The sequence below is a fragment of the Chiloscyllium punctatum genome, chromosome X (assembly GCF_047496795.1).
Source record: "Chiloscyllium punctatum isolate Juve2018m chromosome X, sChiPun1.3, whole genome shotgun sequence".
In the NCBI taxonomy this organism is placed as follows: Eukaryota; Metazoa; Chordata; class Chondrichthyes; order Orectolobiformes; family Hemiscylliidae; genus Chiloscyllium; species Chiloscyllium punctatum.
The window spans coordinates 9,420,811-9,446,783 of NC_092791.1; the positions used below are offsets into that span (position 1 = coordinate 9,420,811).

Here is a 25,973-nt window from a genome sequence, read left to right on the forward strand (position 1 = left end):
GTCCCTCAGTGTGAAAGGACAGTGCGATAACCCACTGTCCCACCCAGTCACTCAGTGTGAATGGACAGGGTGATAACCCACTGTCCCACCCAGTCACTCAGTGTGAATGGACAGGGTGATAACCCACTGTTCCACCCAGTCCCTCACTGTGAAAGGACAGTGCGATAACCCACTGTCCCACCCAGTCCCTCAGTGTGAAAGGACAGTGCGATAACCCACTGTCCCACCGAGACCCTCAGTGCGAAAGGACAGTGTGATAACCCACTGTCCCACCCAGTCCCTCAGTGTGAAAGGACAGTGCGATAACCCACTGTCCCACCCAGTCCCTCAGTGTGAAAGGACAGTGCGATAACCCACAGTCCCACCCAGTCCCTCAGTGTTAAAGGACAGTGCGATAACCCACTGTCCCACCCAGTCCCTCAGTGTGAAAGGACAGTGCGATAACCCACTGTCCCACCCAGTCCCTCAGTGTGAAAGGACAGTGCGATAACCCACTGTCCCACCCAGTCCCTCAGTGTGAAAGGACAGTGCGATAATCCACTGTCCCACCCAGTCCCTCAGTGTGAAAGGACAGTGCGATAACCCACTGTACCACCCAGTCCCTCAGTGTGAAAGGACAGTGCGATAACCCACTGTCCCACCCGGTCCCTCAGTGTGAAAGGACAGTGCGATAACCCACTGTCCCACCCGGTCCCTCAGTGTGAAAGGACAGTCCGATAACCCACTGCCCCACCCGGTCCCTCAGTGTGAAAGGACAGTGCGATAACCCACTGTCCCACCCAGTCCCTCAGTGTGAAAGGACAGTGCGATAACCCACTGTCGCACCCAGTCCCTCAGTGTGAAAGGACAGTGCGATAACCCACTGTCCCACCCAGTCCCTCAGTGTGAAAGGACAGTGCGATAACCCACTGTCCCACCCAGTTTCTCAGTGTGAAAGGACAGTGCGATAACCCACTGTCCCACCCAGTCCCTCAGTGTGAAAGGACAGGGCGATAACCCACTGTCCCACCCAGTCCCTCACTGTGAAAGGACAGTGCGATAACCCACTGTCCCACACAGTCCCTCAGTGTATAAGGACAGTCTGATAACCCACTGTCCCAACGAGTCCCTCAGTGCGAAAGGACAGTCCAATAACCCACTGTCCCACCCAGTCCCTCAGTGCGAAAGGACAGTGTGATAACCCACTGTCCCACCCAGTCCCTCAGTGTGAAAGGACGGTGTGATAACCGACTGTCCCACCCAGTCCCTCAGTGTGAAAGGACAGTGTGATAACACTCTGTCCGACCCAGTCCCTCACTGTGAAAGGACAGTCCGATAACCCACTGTCCCACCCAGCCCCTTAGTGTGAAAGGACACTCCGATAACCCACTGTCCCACCCAGTCCCTCAGGGTGAAAGGACAGTGTGATAACCCACTGTCCCACCCAGTCCCTCAGTGTGAAAGGACAGTGTGATAACCCACTGTCCCACCCAGTCCCTCTGTGTGAAAGGACAGTGTGATAACCCACTGTCCCACCCAGTCCCTCAGTGTGAAAGGACAGTGTGATAACCCACTGTCCCACCCAGTCCCTCAGTGTGAAAGGACAGTGTGATAACCCACTGTCCCACCCAGTCCCTCAGTGTGAAAGGACAGTGCGATAACCCACTGTCCCACACAGTCCCTCAGTGTGAAAGGACAGTGCGATAACCCACTGTCCCACCCAGTCCCTCACTGTGAATGGACAGTGCGATAACCCACTGTCCCACCAAGTTACTCAGTGTGAAAGGACAGTGCGATAACCCACTGTCCCACCCAGTCCCTCACTGTGAAAGGACGGTGCGATAACCCACTGTTCCACCCAGTCCCTCAGTGTGAATGGACAGTGCGATAACCCACTGTCCCACCCAGTTTCTCAGTGTGAAAGGACAGTGCGATAACCCACTGTCCCACCCAGTCCCTCAGTGTGAAAGGACAGGGCGATAACCCACTGTCCCACCCAGTCCCTCACTGTGAAAGGACAGTGCGATAACCCACTGTCCCACCCAGTCCCTCAGTGTATAAGGACAGTCTGATAACCCACTGTCCCACCGAGTCCCTCAGTGCGAAAGGACAGTCCAATAACCCACTGTCCCACCAAGTCCCTCAGTGCGAAAGGACAGTGTGATAACCCACTGTCCCACCCAGTCCCTCAGTGTGAAAGGACGGTGTGATAACCGACTGTCCCACCCAGTCCCTCAGTGTGAAAGGACAGTGTGATAACACTCTGTCCGACCCAGTCCCTCACTGTGAAAGGACAGTCCGATAACCCACTGTCCCACCTAGCCCCTTAGTGTGAAAGGACACTCCGATAACCCACTGTCCCACCCAGTCCCTCAGGGTGAAAGGACAGTGTGATAACCCACTGTCCCACCCAGTCCCTCAGTGTGAAAGGACAGTGTGATAACCCACTGTCCCACCCAGTCCCTCTGTGTGAAAGGACAGTGTGATAACCCACTGTCCCACCCAGTCCCTCAGTGTGAAAGGACAGTGTGATAACCCACTGTCCCACCCAGTCCCTCAGTGTGAAAGGACAGTGTGATAACCCACTGTCCCACCCAGTCCCTCAGTGTGAAAGGACAGTGCAATAACCCACTGTCCCACCCAGTCCCTCAGTGTGAAAGGACAGTGCGATAACCCACTGTCCCACCCAGTCCCTCACTGTGAATGGACAGTGCGATAACCCACTGTCCCACCAAGTTACTCAGTGTGAAAGGACAGTGCGATAACCCACTGTCCCACCCAGTCCCTCACTGTGAAAGGACAGTGCGATAACCCACTGTTCCACCCAGTCCCTCAGTGTATAAGGACAGTCTGATAACCCACTGTCCCACCGAGTCCCTCAGTGCGAAAGGACAGTCCAATAACCCACTGTCCCACCCAGTCCCTCAGTGCGAAAGGACAGTGTGATAACCCACTGTCCCACCCAGTCCCTCAGTGTGAAAGGACAGTCCGATATCCCACTGTCCGACCCAGTCCCTCAGTGTGAAAGGACAGTCCGATATCCCACTGTCGGACCCAGTCCCTCAGTGTGAAAGCACAGTCCGATAACCCACTGCCCCACCCAGTCCCTCAGTGTGAAAGGACAGTGTGATAACCCACTGTCCCACCCAGTCCCTCAGTGTGAAAGGACAGTGTGATAACACTCTGTCCGACCCAGTCCCTCACTGTGAAAGGACAGTCCGATAACCCACTGTTCCACCCAGCCCCTTAGTGTGAAAGGACACTCAGATAACCCACTGTCCCACCCAGTCCCTCAGGGTGAAAGGACAGTGTGATAACCCACTGTCCCACCCAGTCCCTCAGTGTGAAAGGACAGTGTGATAACCCACTGTCCCACCCAGTCATTCAGTGTGAAAGGACAGTGTGATAACCCACTGTCCCACCCAGTCCCTCAGTGTGAAAGGACAGTGTGATAACTCACTGTCCCACCCAGTCCCTCAGTGTGAAAGGACAGTGCGATAACCCACTGTCCCACCCAGTTCCTCAGTGTGAAAGGACAGTGCGATAACCCACTGTCCCACCCAGTCCCTCAGTGTGAAAGGACAGTGCGATAACCCACTGTCCCACCCAGTCCCTCAGTGTGAAAGGACAGTCCGATAACCCACTGTCCCACCCAGCCCCTCAGTGTGAAAGGACAGTGTGATAACCCACTGTATCTCACAGTCCCTCAGTGTGAAGGGACAGTGCGATAACCCACTGTCCCACCCAGTCCCTCAGTGTGAAAGGACAGTGCGATAACCCACAGTCCCACCCAGTCCCTCAGTGTGAAAGGACAGTGCGATAACCCACTGTCCCACCCGGTCCCTCAGTGTGAAAGGACAGTGCGATAACCCACTGTCCCACCCGGTCCCTCAGTGTGAAAGGACAGTGTGATAACCCACTGTCCCACCCGGTCCCTCAGTGTGAAAGGACAGTGCGATAACCCACTGTCCCACCCGGTCCCTCAGTGTGAAAGGACAGTCCGATAACCCACTACCCCACCCGGTCCCTCAGTGTGAAAGGACAGTGCGAAAACCCACTGTCCCACCCGGTCCCTCAGTGTGAAATGACAGTGCGATAACCCACTGTCCCACCCAGTCCCTCAGTGTGAAAGGACAGTGCTATAACCCACTGTCCCACCCGGTCCCTCAGTGTGAAAGGACAGTGCGATAACCCACTGTCCCACCCAGTCTCTCAGTGTGAAAGGACAGTGCGATAACCCACTGTCCCACCCAGTCCCTCAGTGCGACAGGACAGTCCGATAACCCACTGTCCCACCCAGTCCCTCAGTGTGAAAGGACAGTTTGATAACCCACTGTCCCACCCAGTCCCTCACTGAGAAAGGACAGTCCGATAACCCACTGTCCCACCTAGTCCCTCACTGTGAAAGGACAGTGTGATAACCCACTGTCCCACCCAGTCCCTCAGTGTGAAAGGACAGTGTGATAACCCACTGTCCCACCCAGTCCCTCAGTGTGAAAGGACAGTGCGATAACCCACTGTCCCACCCAGTCCCTCAGTGTGAAAGGACAGTGTGATAACCCACTGTCCCACCCAGTCCATCAGTGTGAAAGGACAGTGAGATAACCCACTGTCCCACCCAGTCGCTCAGTGTGAAAGGACAGTTTGATAACCCACTGTCCCACCCAGTCCCTCAGTGTGAAAGGACAGTGCGATAACCCACTGTCCCACCCAGTCCCTCAGTGTGAAAGGACAGGGTGATAACCCACTGTCCCACCCAGTCCCTCAGTGTGAAAGGACAGTGCGATAACCCACTGTCCCACCCAGTCTCTCAGTGTGAAAGGACAGTGCGATAACCCACTGTCACACCCAGTCCCTCAGTGCGACAGGACAGTCCGATGACCCACTGTCCCACCCAGTCCCTCAGTGTGAAAGGACAGTTTGATAACCCACTGTCCCACCCAGTCCCTCACTGAGAAAGGACAGTCCGATAACCCACTGTCCCACCTAGTCCCTCACTGTGAAAGGACAGTGTGATAACCCACTGTCCCACCCAGTCCCTCAGTGTGAAAGGACAGTGTGATAACCCACTGTCCCACCCAGTCCCTCAGTGTGAAAGGACAGTGCGATAACCCACTGTCCCACCCAGTCCCTCAGTGTGAAAGGACAGTGTGATAACCCACTGTCCCACCCAGTCCCTCAGTGTGAAAGGACAGTGAGATAACCCACTGTCCCACCCAGTCGCTCAGTGTGAAAGGACAGTCCGATAACCCACTGTCCCACCCAGTCCCTCAGTGTGAAAGGACAGTGCGATAACCCACTGTCCCACCCAGTCCCTCAGTTTGAAAGGACAGGGTGATAACCCACTGTCCCACCCAGTCCCTCAGTTTGAAAGGACAGTGCGATAACCCACTGTCCCACCCAGTCCCTCAGTGTGAAAGGACAGGGTGATAACCCACTGTCCCACCCAGTCCCTCACTGTGAAAGGACAGTGCGATAATCCACTGTCCCACCCAGTCCCTCAGTGTGAAAGGACAGTGCGATAACCCACTGTCCCACCCAGTCCCTCAGTGTGAAAGGACAGTGCGATAACCCACTGTCCCACCCAGTCCCTCAGTGTGAAAGGACAGTCCGATAACCCACTGTCCCACCCAGTCCCTCAGTGTGAAAGGACAGTACGATAACCCACTGTCCCACCCAGTCCCTCAGTGTGAAAGGACAGTCCGATAACCCACTGTCCAACCCAGTCCCTCAGTGTGAAAGGACAGTGTGATAACCCACTGTCCCACCCAGTCCCTCAGTGTGAAAGGACTGTGCGATAACCCACTGTCCCACCCAGTCCCTCAGTGTGAAAGGACAGGGTGATAACCCACTGTCCCACGCAGTCCCTCACTGTGAAAGGACAGTGCGATAACCCACTGTCCCACCCAGTCCCTCAGTGTGAAAGGACAGTGCGATAACCCACTGTCCCACCGAGACCCTCAGTGCGAAAGGACAGTCCGATAACCCACTGTCCCACCCAGTCCCTCAGTGTGAAAGGACAGTGTGATAACCCACTGTCCCACCCAGTCCCTCAGTGTGATAGGACAGTGCGATAACCCACTGTCCCATCCAGTCCCTCAGTTTGAAACGACAGTGCGATAACCCACTGTCCCACCCAGTCCCTCAGTGTGAAAGGACAGTGTGATAACCCACTGTCCCACCCAGTCCCTCAGTGTGAAAGGACAGTGCGATAACCCACAGTCCCACCCAGTCCCTCAGTGCGAAAGGACAGTGCGATAACCCACTGTCCCACCGAGACCCTCAGTGCGAAAGGACAGTCCGATAACCCACTGTCCCACCCAGTCCCTCAGTGTGAAAGGACAGTGTGATAACCCACTGTCCCACCCAGTCCCTCAGTGTGATAGGACAGTGCGATAACCCACTGTCCCATCCAGTCCCTCAGTGTGAAACGACAGTGCGATAACCCACTGTCCCACCCAGTCCCTCAGTGTGAAAGGACAGTGTGATAACCCACTGTCCCACCCAGTCCCTCAGTGTGAAAGGACAGTGCGATAACCCACAGTCCCACCCGGTCCCTCAGTGTGAAAGGACAGTCCGATAACCCACTGCCCCACCCGGTCCCTCAGTGTGAAAGGACAGTGCGATAACCCACTGTCCCACCCGGTCCCTCAGTGTGAAAGGACAGTCCGATAACCCACTGCCCCACCCGGTCCCTCAGCGTGAAAGGACAGTGCGATAACCCACTGTCCCACCCAGTCCCTCAGTGTGAAAGGACAGTGCGATAACCCACTGTCCCACCCAGTCCCTCAGTGTGAAAGGACAGTGCGATAACCCACTGTCCCACCCAGTCCCTCAGTGTGAAAGGACAGTGCGATAACCCACTGTCCCACCCAGTCTCTCAGTGTGAAAGGACAGTGCGATAACCCACTGTCCCACCCAGTCCCTCAGTGCGACAGGACAGTCCGATAACCCACTGTCCCACCCAGTCCCTCAGTGTGAAAGGACAGTTTGATAACCCACTGTCACACCCAGTCCCTCAGTGAGAAAGGACAGTCCGATAACCCACTGTCCCACCCAGTCCCTCAGTGAGAAAGGACAGTGCGATAACCCACTGTCCCACCCAGTCCCTCAGTGAGAAAGGACAGTGCGATAACCCACTGTCCCACCCAGTCCCTCAGTGAGAAAGGACAGTGTGATAACCCACTGTCCCACCCAGTCCCTCAGTGTGAAAGGACAGTCCGATAACCCACTGTCCCACCTAGTCCCTCACTGTGAAAGGACAGTGTGATAACCCACTGTCCCACCCAGTCCCTCAGTGTGAAAGGACAGGGAGATAACCCACTGTCCCATCCAGTCCCTCAGTGTGAAAGGACAGTGTGATAACCCACTGTCCCACCCAGTCCCTCAGTGTGAAAGGACAGTGCGATAACCCACTGTCCCACCCAGTCCCTCAGTGTGAAAGGACAGTGTGATAACCCACTGTCCCACCCAGTCCATCAGTGTGAAAGGACAGTGAGATAACCCACTGTCCCACCCAGTCGCTCAGTGTGAAAGGACAGTTTGATAACCCACTGTCCCACCCAGTCCCTCAGTGTGAAAGGACAGTGCGATAACCCACTGTCCCACCCAGTCCCTCAGTGTGAAAGGACAGGGTGATAACCCACTGTCCCACCCAGTCCCTCAGTGTGAAAGGACAGTGCGATAACCCACTGTCCCACCCAGTCTCTCAGTGTGAAAGGACAGTGCGATAACCCACTGTCACACCCAGTCCCTCAGTGCGACAGGACAGTCCGATGACCCACTGTCCCACCCAGTCCCTCAGTGTGAAAGGACAGTTTGATAACCCACTGTCCCACCCAGTCCCTCACTGAGAAAGGACAGTCCGATAACCCACTGTCCCACCTAGTCCCTCACTGTGAAAGGACAGTGTGATAACCCACTGTCCCACCCAGTCCCTCAGTGTGAAAGGACAGTGTGATAACCCACTGTCCCACCCAGTCCCTCAGTGTGAAAGGACAGTGCGATAACCCACTGTCCCACCCAGTCCCTCAGTGTGAAAGGACAGTGTGATAACCCACTGTCCCACCCAGTCCCTCAGTGTGAAAGGACAGTGAGATAACCCACTGTCCCACCCAGTCGCTCAGTGTGAAAGGACAGTCCGATAACCCACTGTCCCACCCAGTCCCTCAGTGTGAAAGGACAGTGCGATAACCCACTGTCCCACCCAGTCCCTCAGTTTGAAAGGACAGGGTGATAACCCACTGTCCCACCCAGTCCCTCAGTTTGAAAGGACAGTGCGATAACCCACTGTCCCACCCAGTCCCTCAGTGTGAAAGGACAGGGTGATAACCCACTGTCCCACCCAGTCCCTCACTGTGAAAGGACAGTGCGATAATCCACTGTCCCACCCAGTCCCTCAGTGTGAAAGGACAGTGCGATAACCCACTGTCCCACCCAGTCCCTCAGTGTGAAAGGACAGTGCGATAACCCACTGTCCCACCCAGTCCCTCAGTGTGAAAGGACAGTCCGATAACCCACTGTCCCACCCAGTCCCTCAGTGTGAAAGGACAGTACGATAACCCACTGTCCCACCCAGTCCCTCAGTGTGAAAGGACAGTCCGATAACCCACTGTCCAACCCAGTCCCTCAGTGTGAAAGGACAGTGTGATAACCCACTGTCCCACCCAGTCCCTCAGTGTGAAAGGACTGTGCGATAACCCACTGTCCCACCCAGTCCCTCAGTGTGAAAGGACAGGGTGATAACCCACTGTCCCACGCAGTCCCTCACTGTGAAAGGACAGTGCGATAACCCACTGTCCCACCCAGTCCCTCAGTGTGAAAGGACAGTGCGATAACCCACTGTCCCACCGAGACCCTCAGTGCGAAAGGACAGTCCGATAACCCACTGTCCCACCCAGTCCCTCAGTGTGAAAGGACAGTGTGATAACCCACTGTCCCACCCAGTCCCTCAGTGTGATAGGACAGTGCGATAACCCACTGTCCCATCCAGTCCCTCAGTGTGAAACGACAGTGCGATAACCCACTGTCCCACCCAGTCCCTCAGTGTGAAAGGACAGTGTGATAACCCACTGTCCCACCCAGTCCCTCAGTGTGAAAGGACAGTGCGATAACCCACAGTCCCACCCAGTCCCTCAGTGCGAAAGGACAGTGCGATAACCCACTGTCCCACCGAGACCCTCAGTGCGAAAGGACAGTCCGATAACCCACTGTCCCACCCAGTCCCTCAGTGTGAAAGGACAGTGTGATAACCCACTGTCCCACCCAGTCCCTCAGTGTGATAGGACAGTGCGATAACCCACTGTCCCATCCAGTCCCTCAGTGTGAAACGACAGTGCGATAACCCACTGTCCCACCCAGTCCCTCAGTGTGAAAGGACAGTGTGATAACCCACTGTCCCACCCAGTCCCTCAGTGTGAAAGGACAGTGCGATAACCCACAGTCCCACCCGGTCCCTCAGTGTGAAAGGACAGTCCGATAACCCACTGCCCCACCCGGTCCCTCAGTGTGAAAGGACAGTGCGATAACCCACTGTCCCACCCGGTCCCTCAGTGTGAAAGGACAGTCCGATAACCCACTGCCCCACCCGGTCCCTCAGCGTGAAAGGACAGTGCGATAACCCACTGTCCCACCCAGTCCCTCAGTGTGAAAGGACAGTGCGATAACCCACTGTCCCACCCAGTCCCTCAGTGTGAAAGGACAGTGCGATAACCCACTGTCCCACCCAGTCCCTCAGTGTGAAAGGACAGTGCGATAACCCACTGTCCCACCCAGTCTCTCAGTGTGAAAGGACAGTGCGATAACCCACTGTCCCACCCAGTCCCTCAGTGCGACAGGACAGTCCGATAACCCACTGTCCCACCCAGTCCCTCAGTGTGAAAGGACAGTTTGATAACCCACTGTCACACCCAGTCCCTCAGTGAGAAAGGACAGTCCGATAACCCACTGTCCCACCCAGTCCCTCAGTGAGAAAGGACAGTGCGATAACCCACTGTCCCACCCAGTCCCTCAGTGAGAAAGGACAGTGCGATAACCCACTGTCCCACCCAGTCCCTCAGTGAGAAAGGACAGTGTGATAACCCACTGTCCCACCCAGTCCCTCAGTGTGAAAGGACAGTCCGATAACCCACTGTCCCACCTAGTCCCTCACTGTGAAAGGACAGTGTGATAACCCACTGTCCCACCCAGTCCCTCAGTGTGAAAGGACAGGGAGATAACCCACTGTCCCATCCAGTCCCTCAGTGTGAAAGGACAGTGTGATAACCCACTGTCCCACCCAGTCCCTCAGTGTGAAAGGACAGTGCGATAACCCACTGTCCCACCCAGTCCCTCAGTGTGAAAGGACAGGGCGATAACCCACTGTCCCACCCAGTCCCTCAGTGTGAAAGGACAGTCTGATAACCCACTGTCCCACCCAGCCCCTCAGTGTGAAAGGACAGGGTGATAACCCACTGTCCCACCCAGTCCCTCAGTGTGAAAGGACAGTGTGATAACCCACTGTCCCACCCAGTCCCTCAGTGTGAAAGGACAGTGCGATAACCCACTGTCCCACCCCGTCCCTCAGTGAGAAAGGACAGTGTGATAACCCACTGTCCCACCCAGTCCCTCAGTGTGAAAGGACAGTGGGATAACCCACTGTCCCACCGAGTCCCTCAGTGTGAAAGGACAGGGCGATAACCCACTGTCCCACCCAGTCCCTCAGTGTGAAAGGACAGTGTGATAACCCACTGTCCCACCCAGTCCCTCAGTGTGAAAGGACAGTGTGATAACCCACTGTCCCACCCAGTCCCTCAGTGTGAAAGGACAGTCCGATAACCCACTGTCCCACCCAGTCCCTCAGTGTGAAAGGACAGTCCGATAACCCACTGTCCCACCCAGTCCCTCAGTGTGAAAGGACAGTGTGATAACCCACTGTCCCACCCAGTCCCGCAGTGTGAAAGGACAGTGTGATAACCCACTGTCCCACCCAGTCCCTCAGTGTGAAAGGACAGTGTGATAATCCACTGTCCCACCCAGTCTCTCAGTGTGAAAGGACAGTGCGATAACCCACTGTCCCATCCAGTCCCTCAGTGCAACAGCACAGTCCGATAACCCACTGTCCCACCCAGTCCCTCAGTGTGAAAGGACAGTTTGATAACCCACTGTCCCACCCAGTCCCTCAGTGAGAAAGGACAGTCCGAAAACCCACTGTCCCACCCAGTCCCTCAGTGTGAAAGGACAGTCCGATAACCCACTGTCCCACCTAGTCCCTCACTGTGAAATGACAGTGTGATAACCCACTGTCCCACCCAGTCCCTCAGTGTGAAAGGACAGTGTGATAACCCACTATCCCACCCAGTCCCTCAGTGTGAAAGGACAGTGCGATAACCCACTGTCGCACCCAGTCCCTAAGTGTGAAAGGACAGTGTGATAAACCACTGTCCCACCCAGTCCCTCAGTGTGAAAGGACAGTGAGATAACCCACTGTCCCACCCAGTCGCTCAGTGTGAAAGGACAGTCCGATAACCCACTGTCCCACCCAGTCCCTCAGTGTGAAAGGACAGTGCGATAACCCACTGTCCCACCCAGTCCCTCAGTGTGAAAGGACAGTGCGATAACCCACTGTCCCACCCAATCCCTCAGTGTGAAAGGACAGTGCGATAACCCACTGTCCCACCCAGTCCCTCAGTGTGAAAGGACAGTGCGATAACCCACTGTCCCACCCAGTCCCTCAGTGTGAAAGGACAGTCCGATAACCCACTGTCCCACCCGGTCCCTCAGTGTGAAAGGACAGTGCGATAACCCACTGTCCCACCCGGTCCCTCAGTGTGAAAGGACAGTCCGATAACCCACTGTCCCACCCAGTCCCTCAGTGTGAAAGGACAGTGTGATAATCCACTGTCCCACCCAGTCACTCAGTGTGAAAGGACAGTGCGATAACCCACTGTCCCACCCAGTCCCTCAGTGTGAAAGGACAGGGTGATAACCCACTGTCCCACCCAGTCCCTCACTGTGAAAGGACAGTGCGATAACCCACTGTCCCACCCAGTCGCTCAGTGTGAAAGGACAGTGCGATAACCCACAGTCCCACCGAGACCCTCAGTGCGAAAGGACAGTCCGATAACCCACTGTCCCACCCAGTCCCTCAGTGTGAAAGGAGAGTGTGATAACCCACTGTCCCACCCAGTCCCTCAGTGTGAAAGGACAGTGCGATAACCCACTGTCCCATCCAGTCCCTCAGTGTGAAAGGACAGTGCGAGAACCCACTGTCCCACCCAGTCCCTCAGTGTGAAAGGACAGTGTGATAACCCACTGTCCCACCCAGTCCGTCAGTGTGAAAGGACGGTGTGATAACCCACTGTCCCACCCAGTACCTCAGTGTGAAAGGACAGTGCGATAACCCACTGTCCCACCCAGTCCCTCAGTGTGAAAGGACAGGGCGATAACCCACTGTCCCACCCAGTCCCTCAGTGTGAAAGGACAGTGTGATCACCCACTGTCCCACCCAGTCCCTCACTGTGAAAGGACAATGCGATAACCCACTGTCCCACCGAGTCCCTCAGTGCGAAAGGACAGTCCGATAACCCACTGTCCCACCCAGTCCCTCAGTGTAAAAGGACAGTGTGATAACCCACTGTCACACCCAGTCCCTCAGTGTGAAAGGACAGTGCGATAACCCACTGTCCCACCCAGTCCCTCAGTGTGAAAGGACAGGGTGATAACCCACCGTCCCACCCAGTCCCTCAGTGTGAAAGGACAGTCCAATAACCCACTGTCCCACCCAGCCCCTCAGTGTGAAAGGACAGTGTGATCACCCACTGTCCCACCCAGTTCCTCAGTGTCAAAGGAGAGTGTGATAACCCACTGTCCCATCCAGTCCCTCAGTGTGAAAGGACAGTGCGATAACCCACTGTCCCACCCAGTCCCTCAGTGTGATAGGACAGTGTGATAACCCACTGTCCCACCCAGTTCCTCAGTGTCAAAGGAGAGTGTGATAACCCACTGTCCCACCCAGTCCCTCAGTGTGAAAGGACAGTGCGATAACCCACTGTCCCACCCAGTCCCTCAGTGTGAAAGGACAGTGTGATAACCCACTGTCCCACCCAGTCTCTCAGTGTGAAAGGACAGTGCGATAACCCACTGTCCCACCCAGTCCCTCAGTGTGAAAGGACAGTCCGATAACCCACTGTCCCACCCAGTCCCTCAGTGTGAAAGGACAGTGTGATAACCCACTGTCCCAACCATTCCCTCAGTGTGAAAGGACAGTGCGATAACCCACTGTCCCACCCAGTCCCTCAGTGTGAAAGGACAGTGTGATAACCCACTGTCCCACCCAGTCCCTCAGTGTGAAAGGACAGTGCGATAACCCACTGTCCCACCCAGTCCCTCAGTGTGAAAGGACAATGCGATAACCCACTGTCCCACCGAGTCCCTCAGTGCGAAAGGACAGTGCGATAACCCACTGTCCCACCCAGTCCCTCAGTGTAAAAGGACAGTGTGATAACCCACTGTCCCACCCAGTCCCTCAGTGTGAAAGGACAGTCCGATAACCCACTGTCCCACCCAGACCCTCAGTGTGAAAGGACAGTGTGATAACCCACTGTATCTCACAGTCCCTCAGTGTGAAAGGACAGTGCGATAACCCACTGTCCCACCCAGTCCCTCAGTGTGAAAGGACAGTGCGATAACCCACAGTCCCACCCAGTCCCTCAGTGTGAAAGGACAGTGCGATAACCCACTGTCCCACCCGGTCCCTCAGTGTGAAAGGACAGTGCGATAACCCACTGTCCCACCCGGTCCCTCAGTGTGAAAGGACAGTGTGATAACCCACTGTCCCACCCAGTCCCTCAGTGTGAAAGGACAGTGCGATAACCCACAGTCCCACCCAGTCCCTCAGTGTGAAAGGACAGTCCGATAACCCACTGTCCCACCCGGTCCCTCTGTGTGAAAGGACAGTGCGATAACCCACTGTCCCACCCAGTCCCTCAGTGTGAAAGGACAGTGCGATAACCCACAGTCCCACCCAGTCCCTCAGTGTGAAAGGACAGTGCGATAACCCACTGTCCCACCCAGTCCCTCAGTGTGAAAGGACAGTGCGATAACCCACTGTCCCACCCAGTCTCTCAGTGTGAAAGGACAGTGCGATAACCCACTGTCCCACCCAGTCCCTCAGTGCGACAGGACAGTCCGATAACCCACTGTCCCACCTAGTCCCTCAGTGTGAAAGGACAGTGTGATAACCCACTATCCCACCCAGTCCCTCTGTGAGAAAGGACAGTCCGATAACCCACTGTCCCACCCAGTCCCTCAGTGTGAAAGGACAGTCCGATAACCCACTGTCCCACCTAGTCCCTCACTGTGAAAGGACAGTGTGATAACCCACTGTCCAACCCAGTCCCTCAGTGTGAAAGGACAGTGAGATAACCCACTGTCCCACCCAGTCCCTCAGTGTGAAAGGACAGTGCGATAACCCACTATCCCACCCAGTCCCTCAGTGTGAAAGGACAGTGTGATAACCCACTGTCCCACCCAGTCCCTCAGTGTGAATGGACAGTGAGATAACCCACTGTCCCACCCAGTCGCTCAGTGTGAAAGGAAAGTCCGATAACCCACTGTCCCACCCAGTCCCTCAGTGTGAAAGGACAGTGCGATAACCCACTGTCCCACCCAGTCCCTCAGTGTGAAAGGACAGGGTGATAACCCACTGTCCCACCCAGTCCCTCAGTGTGAAAGGACAGTGCGATAACCCACTGTCCCACCCAGTCCCTCAGTGTGAAAGGACAGGGTGATAACCCACTGTCCCACCCAGTCCCTCACTGTGAAAGGACAGTGCGATAACCCACTGTCCCATCCAGTCCCTCAGTGTGAAAGGACAGTGCGATAACCCACTGTCCCACCCAGTCCCTCAGTGTGAAAGGACAGTGCGATAACCCACTGTCCCACCCAGTCCCTCATTGTGGAAGTACAGTCCGATAACCCACTGTCCAACCCAGTCCCTCAGTGTGAAAGGACAGTGCGATAACCCACTGTCCCACCCAGTCCCTCACTGTGAAAGGACAGTGTGATAACCCACTGTCCCACCCAGTCCCTCAGTGTGAAAGGACAGTGCGATAACCCATTGTCCCACCCAGTCCCTCAGTGTGAAAGGACAGTGCGATAACCCACTGTCCCACCCAGTCCCTCAGTGTGAAAGGACAGTGCGATAACCCACTGTCCCACCCAGTCCCTCAGTGTGAAAGGACAGTGTGATAACCCACTGTCCCACCCAGTCCCTCAGTGTGAAAGTACACTGTGAAATGGCAGCACGACAGTTCAAGCAATCAACGTGTCTAAAGGAAAATGAGTCACAACCGATCACTGTGAAGAGGAAATGGATTTCTAGGTTGCTGTCATCAGACACATTTTTAACTGCATGTACATACCTTCTTTCTCATATGGTGGGTCACTGATGATCTTTAAGTAGCACTCAAATTGCGCTGACATTATTCTGTCTCGTGTCTGCCCCACAGTTTCTTCAATTCGTTCTGCCATGTATTCTGGAGTCTCCTGGATTGTTTCCATCTCCTGGGTTGACTGAAAAGATGAAGCATTTCCTTTCATCGAGTCATCCTAAAATGTCGGACAGTGTCGACACTGGCTGTTTGTCCTATTGAGCCCACACTGACCCTTCAAAGAGCATCCCAGTCTGACCCACCCCTCGACCAGAAGACACTAAGTTTGGTGGAGTAGCAGATAGTGAAGGGGACTGTTGGAGAATACAGCAGAATATAGACAGATTGGAGAGTTGGGCAGAGAAATGGCAGATGGAGTTCAATCCGGGCAAATGCGAGGTGATGCATTTTGGATGATCCAATTCCAGAGCGAAATATACGGTAAGTGGAAAAGTCCTGGGGAAAATTGATGTACAGAGAGATCTGGGTGTTCAGGTCCATTATACCCTGAAGGTGGCAACGCAGGTCAATAGAGTGGTCAGGAAGGCATATGGCATGGTTTCTTTCATCGGATGGGGTATTGAGTACAAGAGTTGGCAGGTCATGTTACAGTTGTATAGGACTTTGGTTTGGCTACATTTGGAATACTGCATATAGTTCTGGTCACCACATTCCCAAAAGGATGTGGATGCTTTGAGAGGGTGCAGAGGAGGTTCACTAGGATGTTCCCTGGTATGGAGGGTGCTAGCTATGAAGAGAGGTTGAGTAGATCAGGATTATTTTCATTAGAAAGACAGAGGTTGAAGGAGGGACCTGATTGAGGTCTACAAAATCATGAGAGGTACAGGCAGGATGGATTATAAGGAGCTTTTTCCCAGAGTGGGGGACTCAGTTGCTGGGGGTCATGAGTTCAAGGTGAGAGGGGAAAGGTTTAAGGGAGATATGCGTGGAAAGTTCTTCACGCAGAGGGTGGTAGGTGCCTGGAACGCATTGCTAGCGGAGGTGGTAGAGATGGGCACGATAGCGTCATTTAAGATGTATCTAGACAGATACACGAATGGGCAGGGAGCAGAGGGATACCGATCCTTAGAAAATAGGCAACAGGTTTATACAGAGAATCTGGTTTGGCACAGGCTTGGAGGGCCGAAGGGCCTGTTCCTGCACTGTCATGTTCTTTGTTCTTTGTTTTTTATTCTACCCTATCCCTGTAACTATGCATTTCCCATGGCTAATCCTCTTAGGCTGCACATCCTTCGACACTACGGGCGAATTTTACATCGCCAACTGCTGCTGGGATACTGACCGCCTCAATCTGTCCACCCCCCCTCACCCACTTCAACCTCTCACCCTCGCAACGCGCATCCCTCCACTCCCTCCACTCCAACCCCAACCTCACCATCAAACCAATGGACAAAGGTGGGGGGGGGGGGGGGGGGTGCAGTGGTAGTTTGGTGCACTGACCTCCATGCTGCTGAGGCCATGAGCCAACTCGCAGACATCCCGTCCGACTGCCCCTCGATAATGACGGCAACTCCCATCACCAAACCATCATCTCCCAAACAACCTCATTGCCTCAGGGGATCTCCCATCCAGCACCTCCAACCTCATAGTCCGGGAACCCCGGGTCTAACTCTAACCCCGAATTCACAAACCTGACTGTCCCGGTGGACCTATTGGCTCAGCTTGCTCCTGCCCCACCGACCATATCTCCGCTGACCTTGACACCATCCTGTCCCCCTTGGTCCAGGCACTCCCCACGCACACATTCGGGACACCATCCACGCCCTCCACCTCCAAGAGTTTTGTTTCCCCGGCCTTATCTTCTGCATGGAGCAGGAAAATCGACGTTTCAGGCAAAAGCCCTTCATCAGGGATAGAGATTCCTGATGAAGGGCTTTTGCCCGAAACCTTGATTTTCCTGCTCCTCGGATGCTGCCTGACCTGCTGTGCTTTTCCAGCACCATTCTGATCTAAACTCTGGTTTCCAGCATCTGCAGTCCTCCCTTTTGCGTCCTTATCTTCACCTTGGACATCCCGTTCCTGTAACATCCATCTGCCACACTATAGTGACCGGACCTGCAAGGTGTACTTTTAAGTGTGGTTCAGCAAAGCTTCTATACTTTTCAATTCTATTGCTCTAAAAATAAAGCTGGGTTTGCTTTATTTTCAAGAGGCTTTGTTAAGCTCAGGCAAAACTTTTCGCGATTGGTGTACTTGTACTGCAATATCCGAAAGGGCTCGCAGTGTTGTGCTGATGTACTTGCTGTCTGTGGCATATATCGATGACGTGCATTTGAACAGGCCTTCTGGGAAATTTACAGATGACACAAACATTAGCTAGGTCATTGATAGTGCAAGCAATAGATGTAGACAACAGGGTGATGTCAATGGTGCGGTTGTGGGTGGAAAAGTGGCAAGTAGAATTCACTCCAAGACATTTCAGACAGCAAACAAAACAAAAAGGAAGATACAATAGGTGGGAGAGCATTGAGAGAAGTAGAGGAAGTGAGAGAACTTGGAGGGCACGCCCACAGGCCCCTGAAGGAAGCAGGGTGGGTGGATAAGATGGTGAAGGCGGCTTATGGGATGTGTCCTTTCCTTGGGCACGGTAATGAATATAAAAGCAGGAATGCGATGCAGGAACTGTACAAGACAGTGGTTTGACCACAGCTAGAATTTTGTGCACAGTTCAAGTTGCCACATTCCAAGAAGGACACATTGTTCCAGAGGGCATTCACAAAAATGTTGCCAGGGTTTGAAGATTGAGCTCGGAGGATAGATCGGGTAGACTGGGGTTGTTTTCCTTAGAACAGCGGAGACTGACGGCTGACTTAAATGAGGGGTTCAAAATAATGAGGGGGGTTAGATCGAGTGGGACAGGGAGGATCTATTTCAATCAGGGCACAGATTGGAGGTGCTGTGGGAGAAGGATTAGAGGGAGCGATGGTGGTGGGAGTCTGAAATTCTCTGCCTAGTTTTGTGATTAATGTAGAAACACTCAATTCATTTAAAAGGAACCCGCATCTGCACCTAAAGGTCTGTAAGGTGATGGACCAGGTGCTGGAATTGCGAATGGGTGGCGAGTTTAATCAGCTGGTACAGACACCAATGGCTGAACGTCTTCTTCCTTTACGATAAATTTTCTATCAATCCCTCTGTGACTCAACCCAATTGGACTCGCACTTTCCAAAGTGGATTACCTCACATTTCACCACACTGAATGTCATTTGCCAAAAGTTTCCCCTTTCTGCCAGTTGATTCGTATCTTCATGTAGTTTATAGCAGTCCTCCATAGTATTGACCATTTCAAACCCCAAACTGTCATGAGATTCAGAAACTTAGAAATTGTGGTTATCATTTTAAAGTAAGTTGTGAGCGGCAGTGACCCCAGCACTGATCCTTATGGCGAATCACTTCTTATCTTCAGTCAGTCTGAACAACTCTCCTCAACACCCAAACTCTGCCTTCAGTATTGAAGGGAGCTAGAAATCCATTCAGCCACTTGTCCTCTGATTCCACCTTCTCGGCCCTTATTCATGATCAGATGAGACACATGATTTTGACAATCCAGATGTAGAAGTTCGAATGTATGACTACACTCTCTGATACTTAGTTAAGAATTCAATGAGGCTGTCAGGCAGGACTTTCTCTGACAAAATCCGAACTGACTATTCATCGTTATATTGCACAAGTTAAAAAAGATATCAAAGAGAAATAGTGTCAAAACAGGGCCACATAGCCACGCTGATCAACAAACAGCAAACGACATTAATCTTCACTTCTCTCCTTGCATAAGGATTCAATTATTTTTCTGCCATTAATGTCAGGCTGTTAGATGGATAATTACCTGGGCAAGTACTATCCCATTCATAAGTAGGGAATTTAAATTACCATTCCACCAATTTGCCACCACGACATGTTTTTCGAACCTATGAATAAGTGAAGCGATGCCTGTGTTATACCTGAGGTCATTTCGAAGATCCCACGCTCTCAATTTCACACCATGCCAGAGGTATGGTGACCATAAGGTTCAAATCATCACCATCCTCTCTCTCTGATGAGAAAGGAGCTTTAAAACGCTCTGGGACGACGGCAACTTTAGCACTTCAGACTCGCTTCAATTATTCGAGCACTGGGTCCGGTTCCAGAGACCTGGACACAGTGCTGAATGTGGAACTGAAACAGATCTGGACACAGGGCCCAATGTGGGACTGAAACAGAACTGGACACAGTGCTCAATGTGGGACTGAGACTGAACTGGACACAGTGCCCAATGTGGGACTGAAACAGAACTGGACACAGTGCTCAACGTGGGACTGACACTGAACTGGACACAGTGCTCAATGTGGGACTGATACTGAACTGGACACAGTGCTCAATGTGGGACTGAGACTGAACTGGACACAGTGCTCAATGTGGGACAGAGACTGAACTGGACACAGTGCTCAATGTGGGACTGACACTGAACTGGACACAGTGCTCAATGTGAGACTGATACTGAATTGGACACAGTGCTCAATGTGGGACTGACACTGAACTGGACACAGTGCTCAATGTGGGACTGAGACTGAACTGGACACAGTGCTCAATGTGGGACTGACACTGAACTGGACACAGTGCTCAATGTGAGACTGATACTGAATTGGACACAGTGCTCAATGTGGGACTGACACTGAACTGGACACAGTGCTCAATGTGGGACTGAGACTGAACTGGGCACAGAGCTCAATGTGGGACTGATACTGAACTGGGCACAGTGCTCAATGTGGGACTGATACTGAACTGGACACAGTGCTCAATGTGGGACTGAGACTGAACTGGACACAGTGCTCAATGTGGGACAGAGACTGAACTGGACACAGTGCTCAATGTGGGACTGACACTGAACTGGACACAGTGCTCAATGTGAGACTGATACTGAATTGGACACAGTGCTCAATGTGGGACTGACACTGAACTGGACACAGTGCTCAATGTGGGACTGAGACTGAACTGGGCACAGAGCTCAATGTGGGACTGATACTGAACTGGGCACAGTGCTCAATGTGGGACTGATACTGAACTGGACACAGTGCTCAATGTGGGACTGAGACTGAACTGGACACAGTGCTCAATGTGGGACAGAGACTGAACTGGACACAGTGCTCAATGTGGGACTGAGACTGAACTGGACACAGTGCTCAATGTGGGACTGACACTGAACTGGGCACAGTGCTCAATGTGGGACTGACACTGAACTGGACACAGTGCTCAATGTGGGACTGAGACTGAACTGGGCACAGTGAACAATGTGGGACTGAGACTGAACTGGACACAGTGCTCAATGTGGGACTGAGACTGAACTGGGCACAGTGCTCAATGTGGAACTGATACTGAACTGGGCACAGTGCTCACTGTGGGACAGACACTGAACTGGGCACAAAGCTCAATGTGGGACTGAGACTGAACTGGATACAGTGCTCAATGTGGGACTGATACTGAACTGGACACACTGCTCAAAGTGGGACTGAGACTGAACTGGGCACAGTGCTCACTGTGGGACTGAGACTGAACTGGACACAGTGCTCAATGTGGGACTGACACTGAACTGGACACAGTGCTCAATGGGGGACTGACACTGAACTGGACACAGTGCACAATGTGGGACTGAGACTGAACTGGACACAGTGCTCAATGTGGGACTGATACTGAACTGGACACAGTGCTCAATGTGGGACTGAGACTGAACTGGACACGGTGCTCAATGTGGGACTGAGACTGAACTGGACACAGTCCTCAATGTGGGACTGAGACTGAACTGGACACAGTGCTCAATGTGGGACTGACACTGAACTGGACACAGTGCTCAATGTGGGACTGACACTGAACTGGACACAGTGCACAATGTGGGACTGAGACTGAACTGGACACAGTGCTCAATGTGGGACTGATACTGAACTGGACACAGTGCTCAATGTGGGACTGAGACTGAACTGGACACAGTGCTCAATGTGGGACTGAGACTGAACTGGACACAGTGCTCAATGTGGGACTGACACTGAACTGGGCACAGTGCTCAATGTGGGACTGAGACTGAACTGGACACAGTGCTCAATGTGGGACTGAGACTGAACTGGACACAGTGCTCAATGTGGGACTGAGACTGAACTGGGCACAGTGCTCAATGTGGGACTGACACTGAACTGGGCACAGTGCTCAATGTGGGACTGACACTGAACTGGGCACAGTGCTCAATGTGGGACTGACACTGAACTGGGCACAGTGCTCAATGTGGGACTGACACTGAACTGGACACAGTGCTCAATGTGGGACTGTGACTGAACTGGGCACAGTGCTCAACGTGGGACTGAGACTGAACTGGACACAGTGCTCAATGTGGGACTGAGACTGAACTGGGCACAGTGCTCAATGTGGGACTGATACTGAACTGGACACAGTGCTCAATGTGGGACTGAGAATGAACTGGACACAGTGCTCAATGTGGGACTGAGACTGAAGTGGACGCAGTGCACATTGTGGGACTGACACTGAACTGGGCACAGTGCTCAATGTGGGACTGACACTGAACTGGGCACAGTGCTCAATGCGGGACTGAGACTGAACTGGGCACAGTGCTCAATGTGGGACTGAGACTGAACTGGGCACAGAGCTCAATGTGGGACTAACACTGAACTGGACACAGTGCTCAATGTGGGACTGATACTGAACTGGGCACAGTGCTCAATGTGGGACTGACACTGAACTGGACACAGTGCTCAATGTGGGACTGAGACTGAACTGGACACAGTGCTCAATGTGGGACTGAGACTGAACTGGGCACAGTGCTCAATGTGGGACTGAGACTGAACTGGGCACAGTGCTCAATGTGGGACTGAGACTGAACTGGGCACAGTGCTCAATGTGGGACTGAGACTGAACTGGACACAGTGCTCAATGTGGGACTGAGACTGAACTGGGCACAGTGCTCACTGTGCGACTGAGACTGAACTGGACACAGTGCTCAATGTGGGACTGAGACTGAACTGGGCACAGTGCTCAATGTGGGACTGACACTGAACTGGACACAGTGCTCAATGTGGGACTGACACTGAACTGGACACAGTGCTCAATGTGGAACTGATACTGAACTGGACACAGTGCTCAATGTGGGACTGAGACTGAACTGGACACAGTGCTCACTGTGGGACTGACACTGAACTGGACAAAGTGCTCAATGTGGGACTGAGACTGAACTGGACACTGCTCAATGTGGGACTGATACTGAACTGGACACAGTGCTCAATGTGGGACTGAGACTGAACTGGACACAGTGCTCACTGTGGTACAGAGACTGAACTGGACACAGTGCTCAATGTGGGACTGAGACTGAACTGGACACAGTGCTCAATGTGGGACTGAGACTGAACTGGACACAGTGCTCAATGTGGGACTGAGACTGAACTGGGCACAGTGCTCAATGTGGGACTGAGACTGAACTGGGCACAGTGCACAATGTGGGACTGAGACTGAACTGGGCACAGTGCTCAATGTGGGACAGAGACTGAACTGGACACAGTGCTCAATGTGGGACTGAGACTGAACTGGACACAGTGCTCAATGTGGGACTGAGACTGAACTGGACACAGTGCTCAATGTGGGACTGATACTGAACTGGGCACAGTGCTCAATGTGGGACTGACAATGAACAGGACACAGTGCTCAATGTGGGACTGAGACTGAACTGGACACAGTGCTCAATGTGGGACTGAGACTGAACTGGACACAGTGCTCAATGTGGGACTGAAACAGAACTGGACACAGTGCTCAACGTGGGACTGACACTGAACTGGACACAGTGCTCAATGTGGGACTGAGACTGAACTGGGCACAGTGCTCAATGTGGGACTGACACTGAACTGGACACAGTGCTCAATGTGAGACTGATACTGAATTGGACACAGTGCTCAATGTGGGACTGACACTGAACTGGACACAGTGCTCAATGTGGGACTGAGACTGAACTGGGCACAGAGCTCAATGTGGGACTGATACTGAACTGGACACAGTGCTCAATGTGGGACTGATACTGAACTGGACACAGTGCTCAATGTGGGACTGAGACTGAACTGGACACAGTGCTCAATGTGGGACAGAGACTGAACTGGACACAGTGCTCAATGTGGGACTGAGACTGAACTGGACACAGTGCTCAATGTGGGACTGAGACTGAATTGGGCACAGTGCTCAATGTGGGACTGAGACTGAACTGGACACAGTGCTCAATGTGGGACTGAGACTGAACTGGGCACAGTGCTCAATGTGGGACTGAGACTGAACTGGACACAGTGCTCAATGTGGGACTGACACTGAACTGGACACAGTGCTCAATGTGGGACTGAGACTGAACTGGACACAGTGCTCAATGTGGGACTGAGACTGAACTGGGCACAGTGCTCAATGTGGGACTGAGACTGAAGTGGACACAGTGCTCAATGTGGGACTGAGACTGAACTGGGCACAGTGCTCAATGTGGGACTGAGACTGAACTGGACACAGTGCTCAATGTGGGACTGACACTGAACTGGACACAGTGCTCAATGTGGGACTGAGACTGAACTGGACACAGTGCTCAATGTGGGACTGAGACTGAACTGGGCACAGTGCTCAAGGTGGGCCTGACACTGAACTGGACACGGTGCTCAATGTGGGACTGATACTGAACTGGGCACAGTGCTCACTGTGGGACAGACACTGAACTGGGCACAAAGCTCAATGTGGGACTGAGACTGAACTGGATACAGTGCTCAATGTGGGACTGATACTGAACTGGACACACTGCTCAAAGTGGGACTGAGACTGAACTGGGCACAGTGCTCACTGTGGGACTGAGACTGAACTGGACACAGTGCTCAATGTGGGACTGACACTGAACTGGACACAGTGCTCAATGGGGGACTGACACTGAACTGGACACAGTGCACAATGTGGGACTGAGACTGAACTGGACACAGTGCTCAATGTGGGACTGATACTGAACTGGACACAGTGCTCAATGTGGGACTGAGACTGAACTGGACACGGTGCTCAATGTGGGACTGAGACTGAACTGGACACAGTCCTCAATGTGGGACTGAGACTGAACTGGACACAGTGCTCAATGTGGGACTGAGACTGAACTGGGCACAGTGCTCAATGTGGGACTGACACTGAACTGGACACAGTGCTCAATGTGAGACTGATACTGAATTGGACACAGTGCTCAATGTGGGACTGACACTGAACTGGACACAGTGCTCAATGTGGGACTGAGACTGAACTGGGCACAGAGCTCAATGTGGGACTGATACTGAACTGGACACAGTGCTCAATGTGGGACTGATACTGAACTGGACACAGTGCTCAATGTGGGACTGAGACTGAACTGGACACAGTGCTCAATGTGGGACAGAGACTGAACTGGACACAGTGCTCAATGTGGGACTGAGACTGAACTGGACACAGTGCTCAATGTGGGACTGAGACTGAACTGGGCACAGTGCTCAATGTGGGACTGAGACTGAACTGGACACAGTGCTCAATGTGGGACTGAGACTGAACTGGGCACAGTGCTCAATGTGGGACTGAGACTGAACTGGACACAGTGCTCAATGTGGGACTGACACTGAACTGGACACAGTGCTCAATGTGGGACTGAGACTGAACTGGACACAGTGCTCAATGTGGGACTGAGACTGAACTGGGCACAGTGCTCAATGTGGGACTGAGACTGAAGTGGACACAGTGCTCAATGTGGGACTGAGACTGAACTGGGCACAGTGCTCAATGTGGGACTGAGACTGAACTGGACACAGTGCTCAATGTGGGACTGACACTGAACTGGACACAGTGCTCAATGTGGGACTGAGACTGAACTGGACACAGTGCTCAATGTGGGACTGAGACTGAACTGGGCACAGTGCTCAAGGTGGGCCTGACACTGAACTGGACACGGTGCTCAATGTGGGACTGATACTGAACTGGGCACAGTGCTCACTGTGGGACAGACACTGAACTGGGCACAAAGCTCAATGTGGGACTGAGACTGAACTGGATACAGTGCTCAATGTGGGACTGATACTGAACTGGACACACTGCTCAAAGTGGGACTGAGACTGAACTGGGCACAGTGCTCACTGTGGGACTGAGACTGAACTGGACACAGTGCTCAATGTGGGACTGACACTGAACTGGACACAGTGCTCAATGGGGGACTGACACTGAACTGGACACAGTGCACAATGTGGCACTGAGACTGAACTGGACACAGTGCTCAATGTGGGACTGATACTGAACTGGACACAGTGCTCAATGTGGGACTGAGACTGAACTGGACACGGTGCTCAATGTGGGACTGAGACTGAACTGGACACAGTCCTCAATGTGGGACTGAGACTGAACTGGACACAGTGCTCAATGTGGGACTGACACTGAACTGGACACAGAGCTCAATGTGGGACTGACACTGAACTGGACACAGTGCACAATGTGGGACTGAGACTGAACTGGACACAGTGCTCAATGTGGGACTGATACTGAACTGGACACAGTGCTCAATGTGGGACTGAG

General features: G+C 53.2%; 1 protein-coding gene across 3 annotated transcripts in view; it reads right to left on the reverse strand.

Moving 5' to 3' along the window:
• Positions 1-25,973, reverse strand: part of LOC140471165 (calcitonin gene-related peptide type 1 receptor-like) — a 264,420-nt gene that overhangs the window by 117,453 nt on the left and 120,994 nt on the right. For all 3 annotated transcript variants that reach the window (XM_072567045.1, XM_072567046.1, XM_072567047.1), the window contains one exon: positions 15,381-15,531. In XM_072567045.1, the coding sequence (XP_072423146.1) occupies positions 15,381-15,531 (151 nt within the window). The remainder of the gene's footprint in view (positions 1-15,380; positions 15,532-25,973) is intronic.